This window comes from Aquarana catesbeiana, linkage group LG01, assembly GCF_042186555.1.
Source record: "Aquarana catesbeiana isolate 2022-GZ linkage group LG01, ASM4218655v1, whole genome shotgun sequence".
Classification (NCBI taxonomy): Eukaryota; Metazoa; Chordata; class Amphibia; order Anura; family Ranidae; genus Aquarana; species Aquarana catesbeiana.
Window position 1 is genome coordinate 479783149 of NC_133324.1, and position 25647 is coordinate 479808795.

Sequence of the window (25647 nt, forward strand, 5' to 3'; positions counted from 1 at the left end):
TTGTGCTATTTTTGATAACGTTTTACTGTTTAATAAATAGTCTTAATCGAGGGTATTTATATATGCCCGTCAGGGCTTTAGTGTTCGAATGAACACACTGTAGCAAATTCCTTTTGAGTTTGTATATTTTTAGAGATTTTATAAATGTCCACTAGATGGCACTAATTGGGATAGCTTGTTTTTATTTTACATATACCTGGTAGTCGTCCCAGCTGTTTATGGTTATAACAGGCGTCTCCTATTGTATCTCTAGAATGGGATTCTCCAGCTAACCAATTACAATGTTCAGCTTGGATCTAGCTAGCCAATGACGGGGTTTTCTCAAGCGCCATCTGGCTATTTAATGCGCATGCGCGATTGCGTACCCCTGATGACGTCAGTTGTGACGAAGCGGCCGTAGGGTCACAACGTGAACTCGCATCGCGCATGCGCGCTTTTGATATAAACGGCGGTGAAATCTTTTTCTTGCTGTCTTGCTGCAGTTTTACTGTTAGTGTATATGGGCACTGTATATGTGATCCTGTGCAGAGTACTTGTCATCTTCAATAAACGATCTTGATTCTCTGCACTATTGGAGTCCCCCTTTTTCTTTTTTATGGTTTATCCTTGCTGGAATACTGGCCACTTGAGCCATCCTGGAACCACCTTTTTCTCCTGACTGTCTCCTGCTGCTGCTGGGAAGCCAGTATTGAAGATAATCAGAGGGACATCGACCGCGGTTCCAAGAGGGATATCAACGGTGATCTACTAAGCCTGTTTTGACCCCCTGAATAAGGGTGTCCAAGGCTTTCTGGTAAGCCTCCATTTTCTTTGGTGGTGGGCAGCACGATTGTTTGGATCACTGGATTGTGATTCTGCACTTTATATATTATTTTTGGACATTTTTTTTATTTTTATTCAATTTTTTCTATTTTTTTGGATTTTGGAGCACGCTTTTTCCATTGATGAACGTTTGCACATTTGCGGTCTATTATTATTATAAATCGCTTATAGTATTTATTATTATATTGCTACCTTTTTCTTCTCGCTATTAGTATTATCATTATTTGTTGATTATTCACTCAGATTTATGTCCAGCACTGCACTGTTTATTATCCATACTAATTTTGCCTTATATCAGGGTTATAGTGCCTAGCAGCAGGACTCATATTACAGTCATTTTGTTTATTATTGGTTTTATATGTTTCACTATTTATGCACCTAGCGCAATTCTTTATTTATTTTAAGTGCTAAAAGTGCCTATAGGTTATGCACGTTTATCAGTGTTTGTGGTCAGAAGAACTGCTCTTGAACTCGATTCAGAAAACAGCCTATAAACTCCTCTGCTGATAAACTGCTAAAAACGTCCATGTGTGCATGGACACACAGGATAACAGAGGAGAGTTTAAGGGCTGCTAAAAAAAAAAAAAAAAAAAAAGCCCAAACTCACAAAAACGTCAGAATATCAGCTGCAGTGTTCATGAGGCCTAAAGAAGTTGTGTGCATGAGTGTCTATGATGGTCAGTTGGAATTTAACCACTTATGCCCTGTACACACGATAGGATTTTCCAACAACAAAATCCATGTTTTTTTCCCCGACGGATGTTGGCTCAAACTTGTCTTGCATACGCACGGTCACACAAATCTTGTCGGAAATTCCGAACGTCAAGAACGCGGTGACGTACAACACGTACGATGAGCCGAGAAAAATGAAGTTCAATAGCCAGTGCGGCTCTTCTGCTTGATTCCGAGCATGCGTGGAACTTTGTGCATCGGAATTGTGTACACACGATCGGAATTTATGAGAACAGATTTTGATGTCAGAAAATTTTAATTCCAGATCTCAAATTTTGTGTGTCAGAAATTCCGATGGAAAATGTCCGATGGAGCCTACACACGGTCGGAATTTCCGACAAGCTCCCATCGAACATTTTCTGTCCGAAAATCCTATCGTGTGTATGGGGCATTACAGTGGATATAAAAAGTCTACACACCCCTGTTAAAATGTCAGGTTTCTGTGATGTAAAAAAAATGAAATTTCAGAACTTTTTCCACCTTTAAATGTGACCTATAAACTGTACAACTCAATTGAACAACAAACTGAAATCTTTTAGGTGGAGGGAAGTAAAAATAAAAAAATAATGGTTGCATAAGTGTGCACACCCTTAAACTAATACTTTGTTGAAGACCCTTTTGATTTTATTACAGCACTCAGTCTTTTTGGGTACAAGTCTATTAGCATGGCACATCTTGACTTGGCAATATTTGCCCACTCTTTTTTTGCAAAAACACTCCAAGTCTGTCAGATTGTATGGGCATCTCCTGTGCACAGCCCTCTTCAGATCACCCCACAGATTTTCAATCGGATTCTGGTCTGGGCTCTGGCTGGGCCATTCCAAAACTGTAATCTTCTTCTGGTGAAGCCATTCCTTTGTTGGTTTGGATGTATTCTTTGGGTCGTTGTCATGTTCAGCTTTCTAGCAGAAGCCTGAAGGTTTTGTGCCAATATTGACTGATATTTGAAATGGTTCATAATTCCCTCTACTTTGACTAAGGCCCCTGTTCCAGCTGAAGAAAAAACACAGCCCCAAAAGCATGATGCTGCCACCACCATGCTTCACTGTGGGTATGGTTTTCTTTTGGTGATGTGCAGTGTTTTTGCGCCAAACATAGCTTTAGGAATTATGTCCAAAAGGCTCAACCTTGGTTTCATCAGACCATAACACGTTTTCCCATATGCTTTTGGGAGACTTCAGATGTGTTTTTGCAAAATTTAGCCGGGATGGATGGTTTTTCTTTGTAAGAAAAGGCTTCTGTCTTGCCACTCTACCCAATAGCCCAGTCATATGAAGAATACAGGAGATTGTTGTCACATGTACCACACAGCCAGTACTTGCCAGAAATTCCTTCCAGCCTCCCTGACCAGTTTTCATCAATTTTGGAGGGATGTCCAGTTCTTGGTAATGTCACTGTTGTGCATATTTTTTCCACTTGATGACTGTCTTCACCGTGTTCCATGGTATATCTAATGCCTTGGAAATTAATTTTGTACCATTCTCCTGACTGCTACCTTTTAACAATGAGATCCCTCTGATGCTTTGGAAGCTTTCTGCAGACCATGGCTTTTTCTGTAGGATGCAACTAAGAAAATGTCAGGAAAGACCTACTAGAACAGCTGAACCTTTTTTTGGGGTTAATCAGAGGCACTTTAAATGATGGCAGGTGTGTACTGATTCCTATTTAACATGAGTTTGAATGTGATTGCTTAATACTGAACACAGCTACATCCCCAGTTATAAGAGGGTATGCACACTTATGCAACCACATTATTTTATATTTGTACTCTGCCCCCAAAAGATTTTAGTTCATAGGTCACAATACAGGTGGGAAAATCTGAAATGATTTATCTTGGTCTCTTTTTTTTACATCACAGAAACCTGACATTTTAACAGTGGTGTGTAGACTGTTTATATAAACTGTATGTACCACAGCACATTTTTGAACACTGAAGTGGGAGAGGATTATATTTGTAGAGCCATTTATAAAATCCCCCTTGGGCGACAAGTGCATCTGTTGATGGCTGTAAACCACAACACCGTGTGACTCAGTTCACAGACACAGTGTACAGGAGTTGGTTGAAGCGACTATGTACCATGTGATCTCTGTTATGACCACAACAATCACTTCCTCTTCCACAATGGAGAAAAGAGGAAAAGAAAAGGGGAACTAATAAATTCCTCATTCATTCACCAGTTCCAAATCAGGAGAGCAGCAGATAAACAAGGTTGTGGGACTCAACTGTTTTACCCCACTTATCTCCTGTCTCTGCAGTGATCTGTATGACCACCATTTTTTTCCTCACTTGTCTTGCACCCCTTCATCTCTATCCCCCGCACTATATGCGAGACATTACCCCTTCACTTCCTCCTCCATCTGTGTATGGCCTATACATTTAAAAGGGTATCTCCACCTTTGTACCTGGAAAAAAAAAATTCTTCTTAACAGCCTCCCCGCTGCTGCTATACCTTGTGCACTTATCTGCTTTTGCGTACCATCATCCGCCGCCCATGGTTGTGCTATACCGTACACTTGAAACATCCATACACAGCCCTGGAAGCAAAATCTGTGCAATGACTCCCTGCCACTGGTCAGCACGGTCATGTGACAGCATGACTAAAGACAGGCTCTACTTACTTCTGAGATGAAAGGAGAAACTCTCATTGGTCAGCGCTGTCACATGATCGTGGTATCCAATGGTCAGGAGCCATTGCACAAATGGTGCTTCTACACACCTTCCAGGGCTGTGTATGGATGTTTCAAGTATATAGAATTGCATGCTGGCAACCATTGGCGGCAGATGGTTACACAAAAGCAGGGGACACAAGTGCACAGGGAACTGCAGCAATTGGGAAGCTGTTAGGAAGGATTTAATTTTTTTTTTCTTCGTCCACATAAAAGGGTGGAGACACCCTTTAATGTATCTAGTGTGCCATTATCAAGCCCCACATTTTAACCCCCTTAATACCAGCATTATCAAAAACTGTGGACAAAAATTAGATCACCTTGGGGCATCTACAATAATTTGTACAGAGTTAAGGGGTGTGCTATGTACAGAGTGCAACTTCAGGGGTGCCCAATGCACAGAGTGAAGAGTTCAGGGGTGCGCTACCTACTGAGCGCATGTTTATGGCGTGCACTATTTTCAGAGTGCAGGGTTAAAAACTGCGCTACATATAGAGTGCATGGTTTAGGGGTGTGCTATGCACAGCCTGCAGGGTCCAGCTCTCTATCACAGGCTCTTCCACCCCATCCTCAGCTCTGACCTCTGCACCACTATGCCTCATCTCTGCACAAACCTACCTCCACATCGCTCATCTCCTCCCCCCTCCAAAAGCTTCCTTGCATCTTACCTACCTGGCCAAGTACCTCCCTTGCAGAAAAATCATCGTATTCAGCATCCGGGAACAGATGGGGATCGCAGTGCTCCTTACCATGTGCTGCACCATCCCACACTGCACCTGCATCTCCCTTGTCCCCACTGAGTGCAGGGCAGGCAGGGATCTGTGAGAGCCACTGAGAGAAAAGCTGTCATTGTAAAAACAGAAGGCTTCCATGTTTACAAATGACAGCGGAGAGCGGAATGCAATGGAGTGCTGCCATGTTCTGGTTGAAAAAAATCCCTGGGTGCGAGGGCTACACGAAACGGCCTGGCGGGCCAGATTTAGTCAGCAGGCATATGTGCTGTAGCTAAATTGAGAAAGAAATGTCACTATAAAAGAAAAGGTCTATGGATTTGGTCAGGTCTCCAGGCATGTTTTATTGGAAAGCAGGAAGAACAGAAAAAGGTTTCAATGTTTTGACAATACAGGAACATGCAATAACCTATGTGGTCAAAGTGCTTGGGTTTAGATAAATGTCAATTGTTTTTACTAAAGCCATAGGTGGCTACAAGTTAAAGTGTTTGTAACCCCAACATTTCATATTCCTGATATGTGCCTGCTGTGCCATGTACTTGTATGAGAAAGTATCCTGTTCTCTCTGTATTACTTCCTTTGTACAATATCCCTGGTGTTCCTGCCAGTCCCTCGGCTTACCTATTAAAAAATTACCACACCAAGCATGAGAGAACACAATGGTCAGTTCTCCAGCTGTGCTGGGAACTCAGCCTGCTTTCCCCTCAATGATCAGGCTTGTCCTGACACGCCCCCCTACACAGCCTTTCACTGGGAAGCTCAGTGACCTTCTCCTTCCCGCCAGCTCGCATGCAGCTGAGAACAAAGGGAAAGTGATCACTTAAAAAAAAAAAAAAAAAAAAAGAAGTATTTATATAGATTTTTTTAACATCTATACACAAATGGTTTGGCCTTTCATTTCTATTTCAAACTGAGTGGGCTGTTTCACAAGGTGATCATTTACAATCACTAACACATTTGGCACATCATGAATCCCTTTTTTGAGGTCTAGTCAACACCTTCAGTTATTTCTAGTCCAGATACCCAAACCAAGCAAACTTGCAGAAATTCAATCTTCCTTCACCCCCCACCCCACCCCCACCATCATTTACCACTAGCAAGCAGCAATATGTCAATTGATTTGAAAGGGTAGCAGAGAGTAAGGATGAGCTCAGGCATGTTCGCAAGCTGCACGTGCAGAGCCCGCCAGGAAGTTGGCACTGCACAGCGCTAATCACAAGCAGTAAGACATTTCCCGATCTCTGCAGCCGCACATCAGGGCAATGTCTCACTGCTTGTGATTAGCGCTGTGCAGTGCCGACTTCCAGGCTCTTCACGTGCGCATTGCGAACATGCCTGAGCTCATCCTTAGCAGAGAGTTTACCTCATCCATCTCTTACTGCTCTTTCAAGCCCAATCACAGACTGGGGACTGATGTGTGACCTAGCGATGTTGCTTAACTGCAGTTAGGGACAATCACATCATCAGGCTGGCTTCCTGGCGAGGTTGTGTCTCAGGACTGGGTGGAAACTGGAAAGAATTACAAATTTTGCAGGTAAGCTCACATATATGTATTTCAATGTCCATTTGCTCAGCATGAAATAAAACCAGGCAGCACAAGGAAAGGTACTAAAAATGCATGAGGAAAAAAAAAAAAAAAAAGACAGTCTGGCTACAAATCTGTTGTATGGAAAAAAAAAAAAAAAAAATTATGTTCTGTATTTCTTGGACATGCTCATTGGTCATCCCGTCAGGGTCATAGGCAATAGCTGCTAGCTGTATCTGATCTTGTAAAGCAAATCAAAGCTTAGAAGATTGTCTCCAGAAAATGTTCCTGCTTTTGTACACTAAAAAATGTTCCAGTAGTTGCAGTCAATCCCCCTCCTCCCCAGTGACAGCGGCAGGCATCTTCTCCATGCGCCCGCTATCAATCTTTGAAAACAACGTGCCCATGCGGGGCTCCGCCTTTCCAGCTGCGTCACTCATTCACAGTCCTCTGCAGATGTTGGCTTGTAGTTCTCAATGAACTACCATGGCACTGCTGGTAGTTCATTCATACTTCCTTTCGGTGAGTATCTGCTTGCCCGTAGGAGGTCCAAGCAAACAGACACACGAAGTACGAACAGACACACTGACAGGTCTGCAGGTGTCCTGCATGGTAACAGTGTTCTGCTAATTGCTGGTGCAATGCTTCACAGGCTCCCAGCACAAAAAAAAAAGTAAATGCACATTTTTTTTACCTGCAAAAAAACATGCATTTATTATTTTTTGTTAAAAGGTGAACTTATCCTTTAATTCTTAGTACTGACTGCACTCTGTGGTTTTATCTGCTGACTCAATCGTCAGCACTGTGTCCAGTATTAACATAATGGCTGGTGAAATATAAACGTTTTTACTGTGTGTAATGTAAAATGTGTATTTTATTTGTTGAATTAAAAAAAGTTTAACAACTAATACATGCTCTACAACAATATATTCTTTGTAAAAACCTATGGAAACTACACTTTTGCAATTTGTGCCATCTATTTCAGTTATAGAGCGATTCGTTTGGAGAATCACATTTCATTTTGGGCTGTTTCTAAGAACACATAGCACTATTTGTTGAAACCAGTAATGAGATGCAAAGATGTCAACAGTTTGCTTACTTGCACAGGGGGCTGGTCTTAGTTTCAGATGAATAATTATTTCCAACATAACTTAGTCTGGGTGTGTCCGCCGCCTAAAAAAAATTAAAATAAATAAACACACGTCAGTCAATTCTGATATTTATCAAACACAGCTTCAGAGACGTGACAAAATATGGGCTATCACTCACTTGCATATCCCCCTCATGTTACTAATACTACTAATTAGTGTGTTATTACCTGTAGATAGCCAGAAAAAGGGAGTGAACGGAAAGATCTCTTCCATAGGTACAATTAAGTCAGGGACACATGTCAGCTTGGAAGTTGTACTGCAGATCAAAGTATTGACTTCTTCCTGAACAAAGCCTTTTAATTCAATAGGCTTTAACAGAGAATTTTTTTATAGTACTAAACAAATCATCCCTTAATTAGTGAAGTATACATTGCGTAATTATCCATAGAATGCTGGGATAGAAAGTGTAATCAAAGTGGAACTCTGAAAATGAAAATGTTTTTCCCTTAGCTTTGAATATAGTGGGGAGGATTAGAACCTCTGTCAGGGTTTTTGCTGTCTGTATCCTTGTTGGGAAGAAAATCTCTCACTTCCTGTCCTAGTGGTCAGAGAGACAAAAAATATGGTGAATCCCTTTAATGAGGAGGCATGCAAGAAAAAGAAAATATACATTTCTTGTAATTTGGAGAAGGGTTAGAACCGTAAGGCTTTTTTTGCCGTTTACATCCAAACAGGAGATATTCCCTAATTTTTTTTTCTGATAACAGTAGGTATCAGGGCAGTAAGCAAGAGGAGCTCAGATAGCAGTAACAACCCAACATGACTTGTCTTTCCCACTATGCCAAAAGACTTTAGTACAAGTACAAATTAATCAAAGAAATTATTGTGGAAGGGCAAAAAGGCAGCTATAAATATGCTTTAACCACTTCAGCCCCGGAAGATTTGGCTGCTGAATGACCAGGCCATTTTTTTGCAATTCGGCACTGCGTCGCTTTAACTGCCAATTGCGCTGTCATGCGGCGCTGCACCCAAACAAAATTGACGTCCTTTTTTCCGCACAAATAGAGCTTTCTTTTGGTGGTATTTGATCACCTCTGCGGTTTTTATTTTTTGCGCTATAAACAAAAAAAAATGAGCGGCAATTTTTAAAAAAAAAAAAAAAAAAGCGCAATATTTTGTACTTTTTGCTATAATAAATATCCTCTTTTAAAAAAAAAAAAAAAAAAAAAAATAGAAAATTTTTTCTCAGTTTAAGCCGATATGCATTCTTCTACATATTTTTGATAAAAAAAAAAAAAAAAAAGCGCACAATAAGCGTATACCAATTGTTTTGTGTAAAAGTTATAGCGTCTACAAAATAGGGCATTGATTTATAGCATTTTTATTATTATTATTTTTTTTAACCAGTAATGGCGGCGATCAGAAAGGTTTTTGTTGAGTCACAAAAAAAACCAAACAAAAAACAGATGTACAATATAAACAGATATATCGTAGTAACTTCAGGGTGTACATTAGTGATAGTATTACATTCAGTTGTTGGCCCAAAGCATAGAGCTCAGACATGACATTTCTAACATTATACTTATATCAGGTGTGTTCCGTCACTACTTTTAGTTCCATATATTTCACTAGTAAGTTGGTAACAATGTACATGACACACTGGTATTCATAAACTGTGGGGAACTGTGGTTGAACTAACTACCCTCCAACAGGAAGGTGAAACTAACTGAAGATTCTCATCACAACCAGGACCTTGTTGGGTTACAGCGGTCCCTGCTGCCGGCCGACCACGAAGAGAGGAGGTATTAAGGAAATCCCTAATTCCCTGAACTGGCTCAAGGCTTTGTATTATCATGCTATGGTACAAACAGTTGGCCAATATTTTTAAGGATCTAGAGGTTTACATTTGGAGCAGTCTGTCAAGAACTAGCTGAGAGGGTGCCAAACCCGGAGTGTCCAGCCAAGGTTTCCAGATTTTGTAGAACTTATTAACCGCATTTCTGTGTTATGTCAGCTTTTCTTTAATTACAGTATTATTAACCTAATCGATCCACTGTTTCATTGTTGTCTATGCGGTGATAGCCATAGACGAGCTATCTGCTTGTGTGCAATATACAGCAATCTTGAGACTGCTATATTAGTTGGGGGGGGGGGTTTGAAAAATTCCTCGTCCACCGCGCCCAGCAAGCATGTGGCAGGGAGTAGCGGAACAGTTTCACAATATATAAATGTGATATGGAATTGGTTATCGTACTCCAATATCTGAATAGTTTGGGACAGCGCCACATCCGGTGTATAAGATCCCCGTTAGCCCCCCCACATCTGGGGCACAGAGGGGAATCCCTCCTGCTCCCTCTGTGAAGCAGCATCGAGGTACGGTAGGATCTGTGTCAAATGAAAAGTTGGAAGAGCCTGTTCGATGGAGACACCGAGACGATTGGCAGAGACTGTAAGCACAGCTCCAAGTCCTTGCCCCCAATCTCTCCTAGGTCCTGCTCCCACCTATGTCTACACGGAAGTTTTGCTGCATGCTGCGCTCTAGATGAGAGTGTGTTATATATTTGTGAGATCACACCTTTTTTATTCTGTGCGTTAAGTATGTAAGTTATTATCGGATGTTCTATGTGTTCCAACCTGGACAGTTGTGTCCGATTGCACAGCATGCTGGAGTTGGAGGTATCTTAAAAAGTTATGCCCGAACTACTCCTGTAAACCAGTGAAGGATTTAAGGATGGTCTGTGAATAGAGTTGTGATATATACCTAATGCCCTTAGCCTGCCAGGACTGGAACCCCTATAGTAGCTGCAGTTCCGTGTAGAGAGGTTTACGCCACAGCGGGGTGTGCATAATGAAGCCCCTCATACCCAAACTGTGTTTAATGAGGCCCCATAGTTTGGACAGTAAGTTTGTGGTAGGCATCGATTTAGGGTATTGGGGGAGATCTACCTCAAGATGTGAAACGGCGGGTAGGTCCGATGTGACGTGGAATAGTATATTAGAGATAGGGTCTGTCATATCAACTTCTCCCTATCCTCCCAGGTGCTGCAGCTGTGAGGCCAGGAAATAGAGTCGCATGTTAGGGACTGCCAACCCCCCCTGGTCTTTACTGTAATGTGCATAATTTGATTCTAGCGATTAGCCGAGGCACCCACACCATCTTTATAAGATTGGCCCTACCAGTGATACAAATGGGTGGATTTATGTGTTTACACACACACACACACATCCCTGTTCTGCCTCTCGTGCCCGCGATCGCTCCTGGCTGGTAGCCAATGCGACCTGCTATCCCGATCCCGCGAGCCGGAGTATAGCTACGCCGGCTCGCGGGATCATGCCCATGTGCCGCAGTAAAATGGCGGTGGCTGGTCGGCAAGTGGTTAAAGTGACCTGTGATTTGCTATGCAGGGTAACAAGGCAGGTTATAACTAGAGGTCGACTGGTATATTGGCTGATTTTTGGCATTTTTTAATTAATCGGCATCGGCCAATTGTGCTGCAAATTAGGGCGATTCATTTATGCACTAGCTGGTTCACACAGAGGCGATCCGACTTGCGGGGCGACCCCGCACAGCGCGACTTGCAAATTACTTTTGTAATAGAAGTCAATGCAAGTCGCCTGAAGTCTCCCGTCGGAGCGACTTGAGTCTCTCCTATCTGGGCAGCCTTCCAAGTCTGAGAATATGGCTGATAAAAGAAGCAAAGAGATACAATGTCTCTACTTATCAAAGGAATGAACTCCGGTGTGTAGAAGATCTCAGTTCAACCATTTAAAGACTAAATCCTTTCTGACATGTGTTGCTTACACGTAAAAATCCAGTATTTTCTGCTAGAAAATCAGTTAGAACCCCCAAACATTTTTTTTTTTTTTTTTAGCAGTGACCCTAGAGAATAAAATGGCGGTTGTTGCAATATTTTATGTCACATGGTATTTGCGCAGCGGTCTTTCACACACACAATTTTCTTGGAAAAAATACACTTTAATGAATTTAAAGTAAAGACAGTAAAGTTAGTCCATTTTTTTTTTTTGTCCAAAAGTTTTGATTACCTGTTTTTGTGTATTTAATATTTAAGATACAAATTTTAAAAAAAATCTAAATTATACATACAAGTGCACTGATTGGAGGCTTGTTGTGTAAATAAAAAGATCATGATTCTCGCAACGTAAAATCTTTCACATTATACAAAAAAAAAAAATGGGCTAACTTTACTGGTTAGTTTTTTTTTTTTCTTTAAATTCATTAAAGTAATTTTTTCCAAAAAAATTGCATTTGAAAGACCGCTGCACAAACACAGTGTGACATAAAATAGTGGTTGTTGCAATATTTTTATTCTCTAGGGTGTCTACTATATATATAATTTATTTTTTATTTATTATGTTTGGAGGTTCTAAGTAATTTTCTAGCAAAAAAAAATTATTTTAACTTGAAACCAACAAATGTCAGAAAAAGGTTTAGTGTTTAAGTGGTTAAACTTTTTTTCCCACTTACACATCAAGTCTAGGCCATTGACAAATTGTTACAATGTTTACACTTAGTTCAACTGATAAAGAATGTTTTGATTCTTGGCAGACTGCCTGTATTCTTTTGACAGCTGTGGCTTCAGAAGAGCAGAGAGAATTCCTCATGCACACAAGATGCTGTTAAAAGTTGGACACTTTTTTCAACTGCCCCTGAATCCATTCAATGTTATCCTATGTGTCCATGTACAGTCTCGTTTTTGGCGTTTTTAGGCAGTTGCGTTTAACCTCGTTTTTCCAGAAGCAAAAAAATAGGTTCAGATGCAAAAGTTTTCCACGTTTCAGACGCCAAAGGCGGCTAAACGCCGGTACCGCGTTTAGGTTTACAAGTGTTTTTAAAGGAACATTTTACGAACCGATTTTGGGGCCCCATATCTCGGGGCCACTTGGTGCTAGGAACCCCAAATTTGGTGTGCTAACACAATGGAACTAGCACTATATGGGGATAGATATATATCTATATGGGGCCCCAAAATCAGGTCAGAAAATGTCATTCTCTGCTGCAGAAGTCTTTGACATTTTGCGACCCTACTTTAGGGCCCCGCATCTCGGGGGATATGTTTGTAGTGCTAGTTTGGATATGTTGTAGTGCAAGTTCCACTGTGTTAGCATACCAAATTTGGGGCTCCTAGCACCAAGTGGCCCTGAGATACGGGGCCCCAAAGGTGGGCCGCAAAATGTCATTCTCTGCTCTGCAGACGCTTCTAGACGCAAACGCAGTAAAACACGGCTAAACGCGGCATGCAAACATGGCATAATGGGCGTTTCTAAACGCCGGTTTCAGCTTTTAAAAACGTGTTCAGCAGAGTTTGCACCGGCGTCTCATGTGCATGAGGCCTTAGGCACTCAACACTGTCACACATAACTTTCTCCCTCTCCCAGCAGTGCATTGCCGCAGCACAGATTAACTTTAAAAATGCTACATTTGTTAAATGTCCACACACCATCATACCAGAATTCTTTGCCTTTTTGTTGCTGGGGTTTTGTCATCTTCATTCCTATATAAAGTGAAACGTACATCTTTGGGCGTCTGAATAGTTCCATTGGCAAACTGAACTGGGGAAAAAAAAAAAAAGGACAGATAGATAAGAAACCACAGAGATTTAAATAAGTAATAAAAAAAAAGGAAGGAGGATAACTTTTAAGTATGTTTCCCATAAGTTTAAAATCAATGTGGACTACTTTAGCCCAAGTGTGCATTAATACTGCTACCCTGAACGTGTGCCCTTGCTGCCTTTTCTGCATTTTTAAAATGTAAGAAAAAAAAATTATTTTAGACTTGAAGACTACTAAACCCCCCCCCCCAAAAAAAAAAGAATAATATATATTTACTAAAACCAGAGATCCTGAAGAATAACATGATGGCAGTTCCAATTTTTTTATACCAAGCAATATTAATGCAAGTTTATCAAGCACTGAATTTCGACAGACACAATATATTATGAGTTTTTTGGGGGAGATCTAAAAGATGGTGTCAATACTTAAAATGACCCTACATTTTCCATAGGTGATACGTTAAAAGCCCTTAGAGGTCAACAGTTTAGAGTTAGCCATGAGTAATGGTCATAGGATTATTACTCTTACTCCGGCGTGTGTAGCAATATGTTGCATGTGTAGCACAATTGACGTTTTCGTACATAGACACCCCAATACGTGTGTAAAGTGGCTGGAAAGTCAGAAGGTTTATTATCTTCATACATTTTATGCATGAAGATAAAAAGCCTTCTTTGTGCAACAGCCCCTCTAATACTTACCTGAGCCCATCTCGCTCCAGCAATGTTGTGGGAGTGTCTCGGCTGCCCGAGGCTCTCCCTTCTCATTGGCTTACACGGCAGTGCAGCGCCACTAGCTCCCACTGCTGCCAAATTCAGTGAGCCAATGGAGAGAGAGAGAGGGGGCGGGGCCACGGCATAATGTCTGAATTGACACAGGAAGCTGCAGTTCGGCTGCCGCCATAGCAAGCCGTTTCCTGTGTGGGCACTCAACAGGAGGGAGGGGCCAAGACCTCCAGCAAGGGACCTGATCTGGGCTGCTCTGTGCAAAACCACTGCACAGAGCAGGTTAGTATAACGTAATTTATTTGTAAAAGGGAGTTCCACCCAAAAGTGGAAGCTCCGCTTGTTCGTATCCCTTCCCCCCTCCACTGCCAGATTTGGCACCTTTCGGGGGGGGGGCGGATACCTGTTAAAACCAGGTATCCCCTCCCACTTCCGTGTAAGATGGCTTGGCGATCTACGAATTTTCCAGCCCACCGCTGCCTTCTGGGAGACACACAGATCCCAAAAGACAGCAGGACCATTCAGAAAGCGCAGAGCGACTCACGCATGTGTAGTAAGAAACAGGTTGTGTCAGGATGCTGGTGTTCTGTCAAAATAGCCAATTACTCGAGATCTTAAATCACATCACTTCCACTGGACATCCATTGGCTGGCACCCACTAATCAGCTTCTGCTGAGACTAATCACAGCAGAAGAGGAGTGCCAGCAGCACACGTCTGCGCCCCCTAGACAGGTAATTGGAGCGTATACACTCCGGTACACGATGTTATGAGTGGACATTGTTAGTCCGCCCGATACTAACCAAAAACATGGCTGCCTCTGAGGCGGCGTCAACTTTTTCCTACTTAGCCGCTGTTCTGACAAAACAGCCAACTCTTCGTATACCGGAGTGTACACGCTTGTCAGTGTTGTGTCAAAACAGAAATTCGTCTAAATCTCCAATTACTTTTGGTTTACAGTAACCGGAAGTGACGTGATTGAAGATCTCAATGAATTGGCTATTTTGACAAAACACCGGCGCCTGCACCCGGAGCCGACGGACAAGTCAGCTTGGGGTGCTGATGTCGCGGGCTCCCTGGACAGGCAATTGTCCTTTGTATTTGTAGCTGCTGACTCTTAATTTTTTTTCACCCAGGCTGCAACTTTAAAAAAACAAACAAACAAAAAAAAACGACTTTATAAATCACTTTAAAGTGGTTATATTGCCCTCTTCGTCATTCTTACCTATAGGTAAAATGAATATCTCCTAAACCTGTACAGTTTAGGCCCCTTTCACACTTGTGTGACTTGGGACTGCAAAGTCGCATGACAAGTCGTACCCCATGACTTGCAATTTGAGTACCATTTATATCTGTGCGATTTCAAGTCACACTGACTTCAAAGTAGTCCCTGTACTACTTTGGTCCAACTTTGATGCGAGTTGAGGTCCACAGACCTCAAGTTTACAAGGCATTCCCTGAAATGTCATCACGGCTCCTACCTCTCACAGCGCCGGAGTCCACAAACTCATAAGAAACGCAGAGGGAATATGTCAGCCCCATCGACGGTGACCGGGCGAGCTGCAGGAGCTTTGTTCTAAGACTAGTATTTCATAATGTGCTAGTATGCGATGCATACTAGTACATTATGCTATTGTCTTGCAGGGGTTTTGGCAGTTTACTACCGCTTTAAGCTCATATGTGTACATATGTGGGGTGGAGGACCAGAAGTCCCCTAGGTCATACTATTTGGTTGTGACGGTGTGTCAGGTTCTCTTTAATGAGACATCGGGGGTCTTTCGGCCCCGATATCTCACCTGCCTTCCATTGAAGATAATGGAGCACAGACTGGGTGGAGAAACAAAAGTACAGAAGTGTGTGGAAGTAATTGGGCAGCTCTACGCTGTGCCCAGTTTATGGATAATAGATGTACATAGTCTTAAAGTGGTTGTATACCCCACTTTGTTATTTTTACCTACAGATAAGCCTATAAAAAGGCTTTCCTGTAGGTAAAATGAATATCTCCTAAACATCATTGCAGCTCCGGCCACTCACTGCGCCGGAGCCTGCGAACCCAGGAGAAACACCAGGGGAACATGTCAGGCCCCTCAGCGGTGACGGGGCACCACTGCGGGGGGCTTCTTTCTAAAGTATTTCATAATGTGCTAGTATGTGATGCATACATATACATAACATACCCCACATATTAACACATTATGCCACTGTCTTGCAGGTTTGATTTTTTTTTTTTTCCCCCAGCGGTTTACTACCGCTTTAACAAGTAGTGAAATAGCCATCCCTGACCAAGCTAGCTACATAAACTGTAAAGTAACGTATTCTTAAAGTGATATTAAAGACAATTTTTTTTTTTTTTAACTAGTTGCCACCCGCCCACCATCAAATGACGGCGGGGTGGTGTGGCTCTCGTTCTGGGACGCCGTTGTATGACGGCGTCTCAGAATAGCCACTCTCACACGGCGCGACCCCAATTTCTGTAAAGAGCCGCGTCCGCGGCTCTTTAACCATGTGATCGGCCAGCCAGTAACATGTAGGGGTGCAACGGATCGTTACGGATCACCCTCCGCAGATCGGCACACCCGCGATCCGCAGAGCACTTTTCGGCCTCAGCCATAGGAAAGGCCGCGGCTTCGGCATAGCTCCGGAGCCGGCGGCCATCTTAGTACACCCGGAAGCGGCCGCTGTCTCGACAGGAAGTGACGTTTCGTCGCCGCCATCTTGCTACACCCCACACTCCTGCACAGTACAATAATGATAGAGTGAGAAGGGGGCAAGCGGACATCTTGTTACACCCACTGGAGTTTTAGATTTAAAAGCCATTTTCAACACAAAACTGAGCTTATATGCACAAATACTGTATTTATGCATATAAGCTCGGTTTTGTGTTGAAAATAGCTTTTAAATCTAAAACTCCGGTGGGTGTAACAAGATTTGTGTGTTTTTTTTTTTTTTTTGCTGATCCGAAAATGATCCGATCCGTGACTCTGATCCGAGGATCGATCCGATCCGTGAGATTTTTGATCCGTTGCACCCCTAGTAACATGTAAACACGGAGATGCCAGTAATCGGCTCTCCTCGCCTCACAATGACAGAGTGTGAGGAGAGCCGATAAGCGACATCTCCACGCAGGGGGACATCTAGGAATGTAATCAGGGCACTGATCATCAGTTCCCTGATTACAATATAGCAATATAGTGTCACCAATCAGTGCCCACTAATGCCCACCAATGCCAGCAATCAGTGCCCACTACTGCCACCAATCATTGCCCATTAGCGATGCTAGTCAGTGCTGCCTATCAGTGCTGCCCATCAATGCCACCCATCAATGCCCATCGGTACTGCCTATCCGTGCCACCTATCAGTGCTATTCAGTGCGGCATATTAGTGCCTCCTCATCAGTGCCACCTCATCAATGCCCACCAGTTAAGCCCATCAGTGCTGCCTCATCAGCGCACATCTGAGACATTTGGTCTCTTTTTTTTTTGTAATAAATAAAAAAAAACAAAAACCACATTAGGTTATGACAAGCTGATAAAAGAATGCAGGAACCAGTACAATAGATAAGTTATTATACCATGTAGGTATAATGCACACATGTAAACAGGTCCTGTGGAGGTGGTCCATGCTGTCTTCATGTCACATTGTAACCAGTATAAAGTGGTGTGACCCTGGCAGCACCAGGTAATGTGTAAGTAAGCAGCATTGACTGCCTCCACTAAGACTGCTCTGTGTATTGTTATGTCTTACCGAGTAAAGCTGCCTGCTCCGGGTCCCCCTTATACTCCCACACTGCTTTAGCAGCCATGTGTATTTCTTACATACGCTCAATGCTCGGCACTTCCTAGGAAGCTGGGGGAGGAGACCAACAAACAACCAATGGCACACGAGTTACCAGCAAGATGTATTTTCTTACCCGAGGGATATCACACAGCGCCACCGTGTGCTTGATACGTGTACAGCAGTTGAAGGTAAAACCTTTTTTTTTTTTTTTGTCAATACCAACGTGTTTATGTGAAAATGAGGCATTTATTTAGCACTTGTAACCACTTGACCTCCGGAAGATTTAACCCCTTCATGATCAGACCATTTTTTGCGATATGGCACTGCGTTACTTTAACTGACGATTGCGCTGTCATGCAACGCTGTACCCAAATATAAAATGTATGCCATTTTTTTCCCCACAAATAGAGCTTTCTTTTGGTGGGTATTTGATCACCACTGCGTTTTTTTGTTTTTTTGTGGTATAAACGATAAAAGACTGACAATTTTGAAAAAAAAAATAAATACATTTGTATTTATTTTTTTATACTAGTAATGGTGGCGACCAGCGACTTATAGAGGGACTGTGATGTTGCCACGGAGAATCGGACACTAATGCCTCATACACACGTTCCGATTATCGTACGACGTATCGTTTGCATTTTGTTGCATAAAACCAATATCGAATACAACAGTGCAAAATGTGCTCTACGAAAAGTACGATTTTTGGCGTGCGATTCTAGAAAAACCTTCAGGTGTGCGTAGCTACGTATCTGAAATGATGTCAAATACGTGTGACCCCTGTGTCCTTCTGGTTTATTTTCGTGTTTCTGATCATGTGTGGTGTTCGTCTATCGATTTTTAGCGGACGCACACTGTACTGATTAAACGATTGTCGTACAATGGGCTGTCGTCCGAGCAAAGTTTTCGTGTTTGTCCCTTCGGATTATGTTGGACGGACTGTCTGATTAATGATCAGAGTTTTGTTTTATACTGTATACAGTGTTAAAAAAAAATTAAAGAAAAAAAAACGCAAAACGCGGCAAAAATGCGGTAAAGACGCAGTACTTGCGTTTTTGGATGCGGGTCCATTGAATTCTATTACATACAAAATGCTGCATTTTGCATGAAAAAAAGTCCCCGACCCTTTCCAAAAACGCAGAGGCACAAAAAATGCATTGATGTGAACATGTTCCATAGGAACCTTTGTTAAAAAATTCCCTGCATTTCTGCAAAATGCAAAAGGCATCAAAAAACGCATTAGTGTGAATAGAGCCTAAGACACCAGCACTGCAGTATCTCATAGTCAAGTGGTGAGCACCAGCAGTGCAGTACAAGCTGGTGAGGTGGCTAGCACTAATAGCGTAAAGCAACCGTAGCCATCAAAAATTTGAGCACAAGCCCATAGAGCCCATAGTGGCCCTCCAGAGGTGCTTGAAAACCTTAATTGGCTGCCCCCAGATTCAGCAGCACTCTTGATTTCCCCAAATAGACATGTTAACAACTTCCCTATGACTTTTTAGAACTTTGTTGACCAAAGTATTATAAACTTTTTTGAGCCTAACCCTTAACGTGGGCAATAAAAAAAGAATAAATTGGGGTCATATTGGTCCACAGACCCGATTCATCCATGTCCATGTTCTCTGCTGCAATGGCCAGGAAAATATATAAGATAACTTTATGTCTTATGCATTTCAGTGACAATAACCTCTGTCATCCCTGGGGTGACCCTGACTATGATCGGCTCGACAAAATTTTAACCCTCATAAGTTACCAATCCCAGAAATTTGCAGATGTGTACATGCCCCCCAAAAACCTCTGCATAGACAAGTCCCTTGTACATTTTACTGGCAGGCTTGCTACAAGTTTTTGGAAACTGAAGAAAGAAAATTAAAATGTATTTTTTATTTTAATTTTTCAACACCTTGTGACTTCAAAATACTCACCATGCCTCTTATCAAATACCATGGAGAGTCTGCTTTCCAAAAAGGGGCCACTTGGGGGGTCTTTGTACTATCCTGGCATTTTTGGGCCTCTACAACTGTCAAAGTTAATCAGGAAATCAAATGTGAAAGTTACGCTCTTTGAAAGCCTAAAAGTGTTCATTGGATTTTGGGCTTCTGCACGCAGCTAGGCTCCCAAAAATTCTCACACATGTGATATCCCCATATTTAGAAGTAGCAGAATGTGTTTTGTGGTGTAATGCCACGTATACCCATGACATATGTGAGAAATGTGACAACTTTGTGTAAAACATTTTTTTTTTCATTTTCCAAAAACTTGTGGCAAAAAATAAGATCTTCCAAAGACTTAACATGCCTCTCAGCAAATACCTTGGGGTGTCTACTTTCCAAAAAGAGGTAATTTGAGGGGTGTTTATATTATCCTTGTATTTTAGGGCCTCCTAATAATGTAATAGGTAGTCAGGAAATCCAATGCATAAATAACACCCCTTGAAAGCCTGGAAATGCTCATTGGATTTTGGGCCCCTGTAGGTGGTTAGGCTGTAGATCCACAAACGCCGATTGCATGTGTGAGAAATATCTCACAAAAAAATCTCACACATGTGGTATTCCCATATTCAGGAGAAGTAGCAGAATGTGTTTTCGGGTGTAATGTCATGTATACCCATGACATATGTGAGAAATATCTCAGTAAAGTGACAACTTTGCAAAAAAAAAAAAAAAATGTCATTTTCCAAAAACTTGTGGAAAACAATTAAATTATCCATGGACTCAACATGCCTCTTAGAAAATACCTTGTGGTGTCTACTTTCCAAAAAGGGGTCATTTAGGGGGTTTTTATATGTCCGTGCAATTTAGTGCCTCAAAAAATGTGATAGGCAGGAGGGAAAGTCAGAACTGCTTAAAAGCTGCGCACATTTCAGTAAATATACCATAGTTTGTGGATGCTTTAACTTTCACACAAACCGATTAATATACACTTATTGGGATTTTTTTTTACCAAAGACATCACACGCCTTTAGCACCTGATGTTTATATATATATATATATATATATATATATATATATATATATATACTAAATTTGAGCACAGGTATATCTTATTCCTATTGACCAAACCCGAACCTGTAGCTCTCCTGCCAGGATAAGACAGTAACGCCAGCCCTCCTGTACGAGGCCCAGGCCTCATCAGTTCAAAAGGGGGGCCTTGGCACCTGCCAAGCAGGAGGGCCAGTAGTACTGCCTTATTGCTTGCACTTGTGACTCTTGTGCAGTGCTGCCAGCTACTTTTCTTTCTCCGGCTGTACTGCAGGAGGATCGTTTCTAGGATCTGTGCCCCCTTCTCCCTGCTGTCTGGGAAACCTTGTTTAACGGAGGTATCATTTCTGCCATGACTGCAAAGCATAGCATCGTGGGCATTGCATTTTAGCAAAAATATAATTTGATATTTTCTGAGGATGGGGGCTCTGGCAGGTAGGCTGTATGGGGCCCCATGATTTCTATCAGCAGCCCTGTCTCCTGCAACCAATGCCAGTGCCAGCATAAGGCTGCTTAGACAGCTGCATTAGGGCGCCAGGATGGGAGGGGCAGTAAAATCCCATGCTGGGATTCTGATTTTTAACTGTGCTGGCTGCGTACATGTGTTTTTTAACACTATACCAGCCAGAAGTGTGTGTACTTTTGTAAACCTGACTGTCAGCTTTCAATGTGGAAGTGATACAAACACAGAATCACTGAGTTGGAAAAAGGATCACTCCCCTTGTGTCAGTATTTTGTTGAACCACCTTTTTCTTTAATTACAGCCTTGAGTCTGTTGGGATATGTCTCTACTAACTTTGCACATCTAGACTTTGCAATGTTTGCCCACTCTTCTTTGCAGAACTGCTCAAATTCAGTTTAAATATGACGATGACCATTTGTGGACTGCAGTCTTCAAGTCATTCCACAGATTTTCAATGGGGTTTAAGTCTTGGCTCTGACTAGGCCATGCAAGGACATTCACCCTTCTCTCCTTCAACCACTGTGTGGTCATTTTAGCTATGTGCTTTGGGTCATTGTCATGTTGGAAGGTAAACCTTCTTCCCATTGACAACTTTCTGGCAGAAGACAGCAGACTTTTCTCAAGAATTTGATGGTATTTTGCCCCATCCATTTTTCCTTCTATCCTGACAAGTGCTCCAGTCCCTGCTGCTGAGAAACACCTCCATACCAACATATTACCACCTCCATGCTTTACTGTAGGAATGATGTTATTTGAATGGTGAGCTGCATTGTAATTCTCGACAGACATATGGTTTGGTGTTGAGGCCAAATAGGTCAATTTTAGTCTCATCTGACCATAACACCTTTTTCCATGTGACCTCAGAATCTTCTATATGAGTTTAAGGTGGTCAGATGAGACTAAAATTGAATTATTTGGCATGAACATTATTTTGTCATTGATTTTTTTTTTTGGCTGAAATCAGCTGATCGACTGTGTCCAATCACACACAGAGTTTTGTGTTTACAAATACAGAGAACTCTGTGTGCATAGGAACAGTGATCTGGCTGTTTCTTCTCCCTGAAAAGCAGGGAGGAAAAACAGCCAGATCAGAAACTAAAATCTGCACACATTACACATTGTTGGGCACACGGTTAACCCCTCGATTGCACCTAGATGTTAAGCCCTTCCCAGCCAGTATCATTAGAACAGTGTCGATGTAGAGTATCATCACTGATCACTGTATAAGTGACATTTAGTTAATGACCCTCCCAGATAGTGTCTGTTAGCGTCAGATTGTCCACCACCCTATCACAGTCACACTATAAGTCGCTGATTACCGCCATTACAGTATAGCGTCTATAGCTGTGTAAATTCCAGTATACAGCAATTATCCTTTGTTTGTAGACAGGCATTTTCACCTATGTAGACAAAGATCCTTGCCTAGGCCCTGGTTATCTATGACTAGAGATGTGCTTGGTTGTCCTCCTAACTCATCTCTAGCTGAACAAAGAATTCTTGGCTCAATTTTGTATTTCAACGAGCCTGAATCTTTGTTTACATGATTATGAATGACCCATTCTGACCCACAGCTCATTGGATCAACTACTTGCGGACTGCACTATAGATGGCTACAGCGCAGTTGTCCAGTTCTGGGAGGGCTTCTATTGACGCTCTCCCCGAACCCTGCCCCCCTGCGTGCCCCCAGGGTATGTATCGGGTGGGCTCTGTAATCACTGCATCCTTTAACAACCGCTAATCACAGATCGAGGTAAAGGGCCAATTACAGCGTTCCTTTACCATGTGATCAGCTGTGTCCAATCACAACTGATCCCATGTAAGCAAATGCTGTTTATCGGCATTTCCTTTCCTCAGAGCTTTCATTGTGTGAGGGAATAAAAGCGGATAACCGGCAACCCTGTGACAGCACACGTTTACATTGATAATCAGGGTACTGATTATCAGTGCAGCCCCATCAGTGCAGCATATCAGTACCCATTAGTACCACCTTATCAGTGCCTCCTCACCAGTGCCTCTCAGTGCCGCCTCTTCAGTGCTGCCTCATCAGCGCACATCAGTGAGGAAGAAAAATTACTTCTTTGCTAAATTTTATAACAGAAACGAAGAAAAAGTCTTTTCCGTCTTTTTTTGTTTGTTTAGCAAAAAATAAAAAAAACAGCAATGATAAAATACCACCAAAAGTAAGCTCTATTTGTGAGATAAAAATTATAGAAATTTTATTTGGGTACAGTTTTGCATGAACACGCAATTGTCATTCAAAGTGCGAGAGTGCTGAAAGCTAAAAATTGGCCTGGGCAGGAAGGGAGTGAAAGTGCCCAGTATTGAAGTGGTTAACCACTTCAGCCCCGAACCATTTGGCTGGCCAAAGACCAGAGCACTTTTTGCGATTCGGCACTGCGTCGCTTTAACTGACAATTGCGCGGTCATGCGACGTGGCTCCCAAACAAAATTGACGTCCTTTTTTTCCCACAAATAGAGCTTTCTTTTGGTTGTATTTGATCACCTCTGCGGTTTTTATTTTTTGCGCGATAAACATAAAAAAAGCGACAATTTTCAAAAACGCATTATTTTTTACTTTTTGCAATAATAAATATCCCCCAAAAAATATATAAAAAAACATTTTTTTTTCCTCAGTTTAGGCCGATATGTATTCTTCTACATAATTTGGTTACAAAAAATCGCAAGCGTATATTGATTGGTTTGTGCTAGGGGTGCAACGGATCAAAAAACTCACAGTTCGGATAGTTCCTCGGATCAGAGTCACGGATCGGATCATTTTCGGATCAACAAATAAAAAAAAAAAAGACAAGACAAATAAACATAAGTTTTGTCTTTTTGTTTATTAACACTTTTACATTACTTGAAAATATACAAAATCAAGTTAAAGTGCACAAGGCATAATCTCTTCTTTGTAACATAATGAAAAACTTAAAGTGCAACATAAAAAAAGGCATATCTCCTTCCTTCAAACATGGACCGATGGGCTATGAGCCAAAAACAACTTAAAGTGCAACATAAAAATGGCACATCTCCTTCCTTTAAACATGGACCAATGGGCAATGAGCCAAAAACAACTTAAAGTGCAACATAAGAAGGCACATCATCTTCCTTGAAACATGGATTGTGAAAGCCTAGTATGTCCACACCATCAAAGAAGAATAAAAGAAAGAAAGCAAAGCATTGCCATCGTGGCAATATGAGGGTATATACACTCATTGCTTTTCCACCATGTCAGCGGATCACCATCCACTGTAATGCCGCTTGCTGCCAGGTAGGATGCCACCTCCTCTTTGATGATGTCAGCAGGAGTCTTGTTGTCTTTGCTGGCAGTGGCAAAGGTCTCTCCAAAAAGCTCTGCCATCGCCGACTTCTTTTGTGGAGGAGATGATGAGTCCAAGTTTGCTCCTGTTGGTTCTGCAGCTTGACCCTGCAGAAAAAAAAATTGTTGATTAATTAAACCTATTATTTATTTTCATGTTTCATAGACATGAAAAATGTGGCAATATTGACACATTTTTCATGTCTATGAAACATGAAAATAATAACATTTTAAAAAAGCCATTATTACGAAAATAAAAAATGTATTTAGATTTAAATTTATGATTTTTAAATAATATTCTTTTTCTTTACCTCATCACAGTCTTCAGTGCCCAGACTGCTCACAATCTCAGTGGTGAGGTCACTGTATGTCCTCTGGCGTAGGGCAGGGTCCATGTGAGACAGGGTCTTGAACCTCGGATCCAGGGCAGTAGATCTGTAAAGGTAGTCCTGTAGAGTAGGGGGTGAAGTGTATCTGTGCTGCAGGTCCTCTCTAATGGCAGTCTTGACATCTCGAGTGATGATGCTGTCTTCCACACTTGGAGCCATGGATTGTAGAATCCTTGTTTTAAGCGGCAGGATCATTGACACAGATGGTGAACTTTCAGTGCTCAGCAGAGATTTAACAGTTTTGAGGGGTTTAAGCACCTGGAGGACCTCCTCTGCCACTCTCACATCATCATCAGACAGGGTAATGATGTCTTTGACATTTTTCTTCAGGGTCTTGTCGGTCAATGCAGAGTATATAGCTGCCTGCTGCTCCAGATAACGCTCCATCATATCATAAGTGGAGTTCCACCTTGTTGGGACATCATGTATGAGCTTATGAGTAGGCAGCTTCAGCATTTCTTGCTTTGTCTTAAGCACATGAGCAGCTGTTGTGCTTCGGTGGAAGTAGGAAACCACCTTCCTGATCCTGCCAAGATGGCAGTCCATCCTATTGATTGAGATTCCCTTCTGTGATGCCAAATTCACTACATGTGCAAAGCACCCTATATGTGGGCCCAGTCCTGCCTCATTCACTGCATTTATTTGATTTTTGGCATTATCAGTTGTGACTGGGATATTAGTACTGGGCCTCTTCAACTTCCATTCCTCCACTGCTTGAGTCAGCATCTGCGCAAGATGAGTGCTTGTGTGACTCTCATAGAGGGGACGTGTCTGCAGCACCGGACTTCTCATCTCCGTCTGCTGTGATGAAGTGAGCGGTTATCGTCACATAGCTCTGTGCTCCCCTGGATGTCCACCC

At 42.1% G+C, this 25647-nt stretch overlaps 1 protein-coding gene across 1 annotated transcript in view; it reads right to left on the reverse strand.

Annotated features, from left to right (window-relative positions):
* Window positions 1-17756, reverse strand: part of POLR1E (RNA polymerase I subunit E) — a 58159-nt gene extending 40403 nt beyond the window's left edge. The window contains exons 1-3 of the mRNA XM_073591597.1: window positions 17604-17756; window positions 13036-13139; window positions 7577-7650 (exon numbers count right to left, since the gene is read on the reverse strand). Coding sequence (XP_073447698.1) covers window positions 7577-7650; window positions 13036-13139; window positions 17604-17661 — 236 coding nt within the window. The 5' untranslated portion in view covers window positions 17662-17756. The remainder of the gene's footprint in view (window positions 1-7576; window positions 7651-13035; window positions 13140-17603) is intronic.
* Window positions 17757-25647: the final 7891 nt, after the last annotated feature.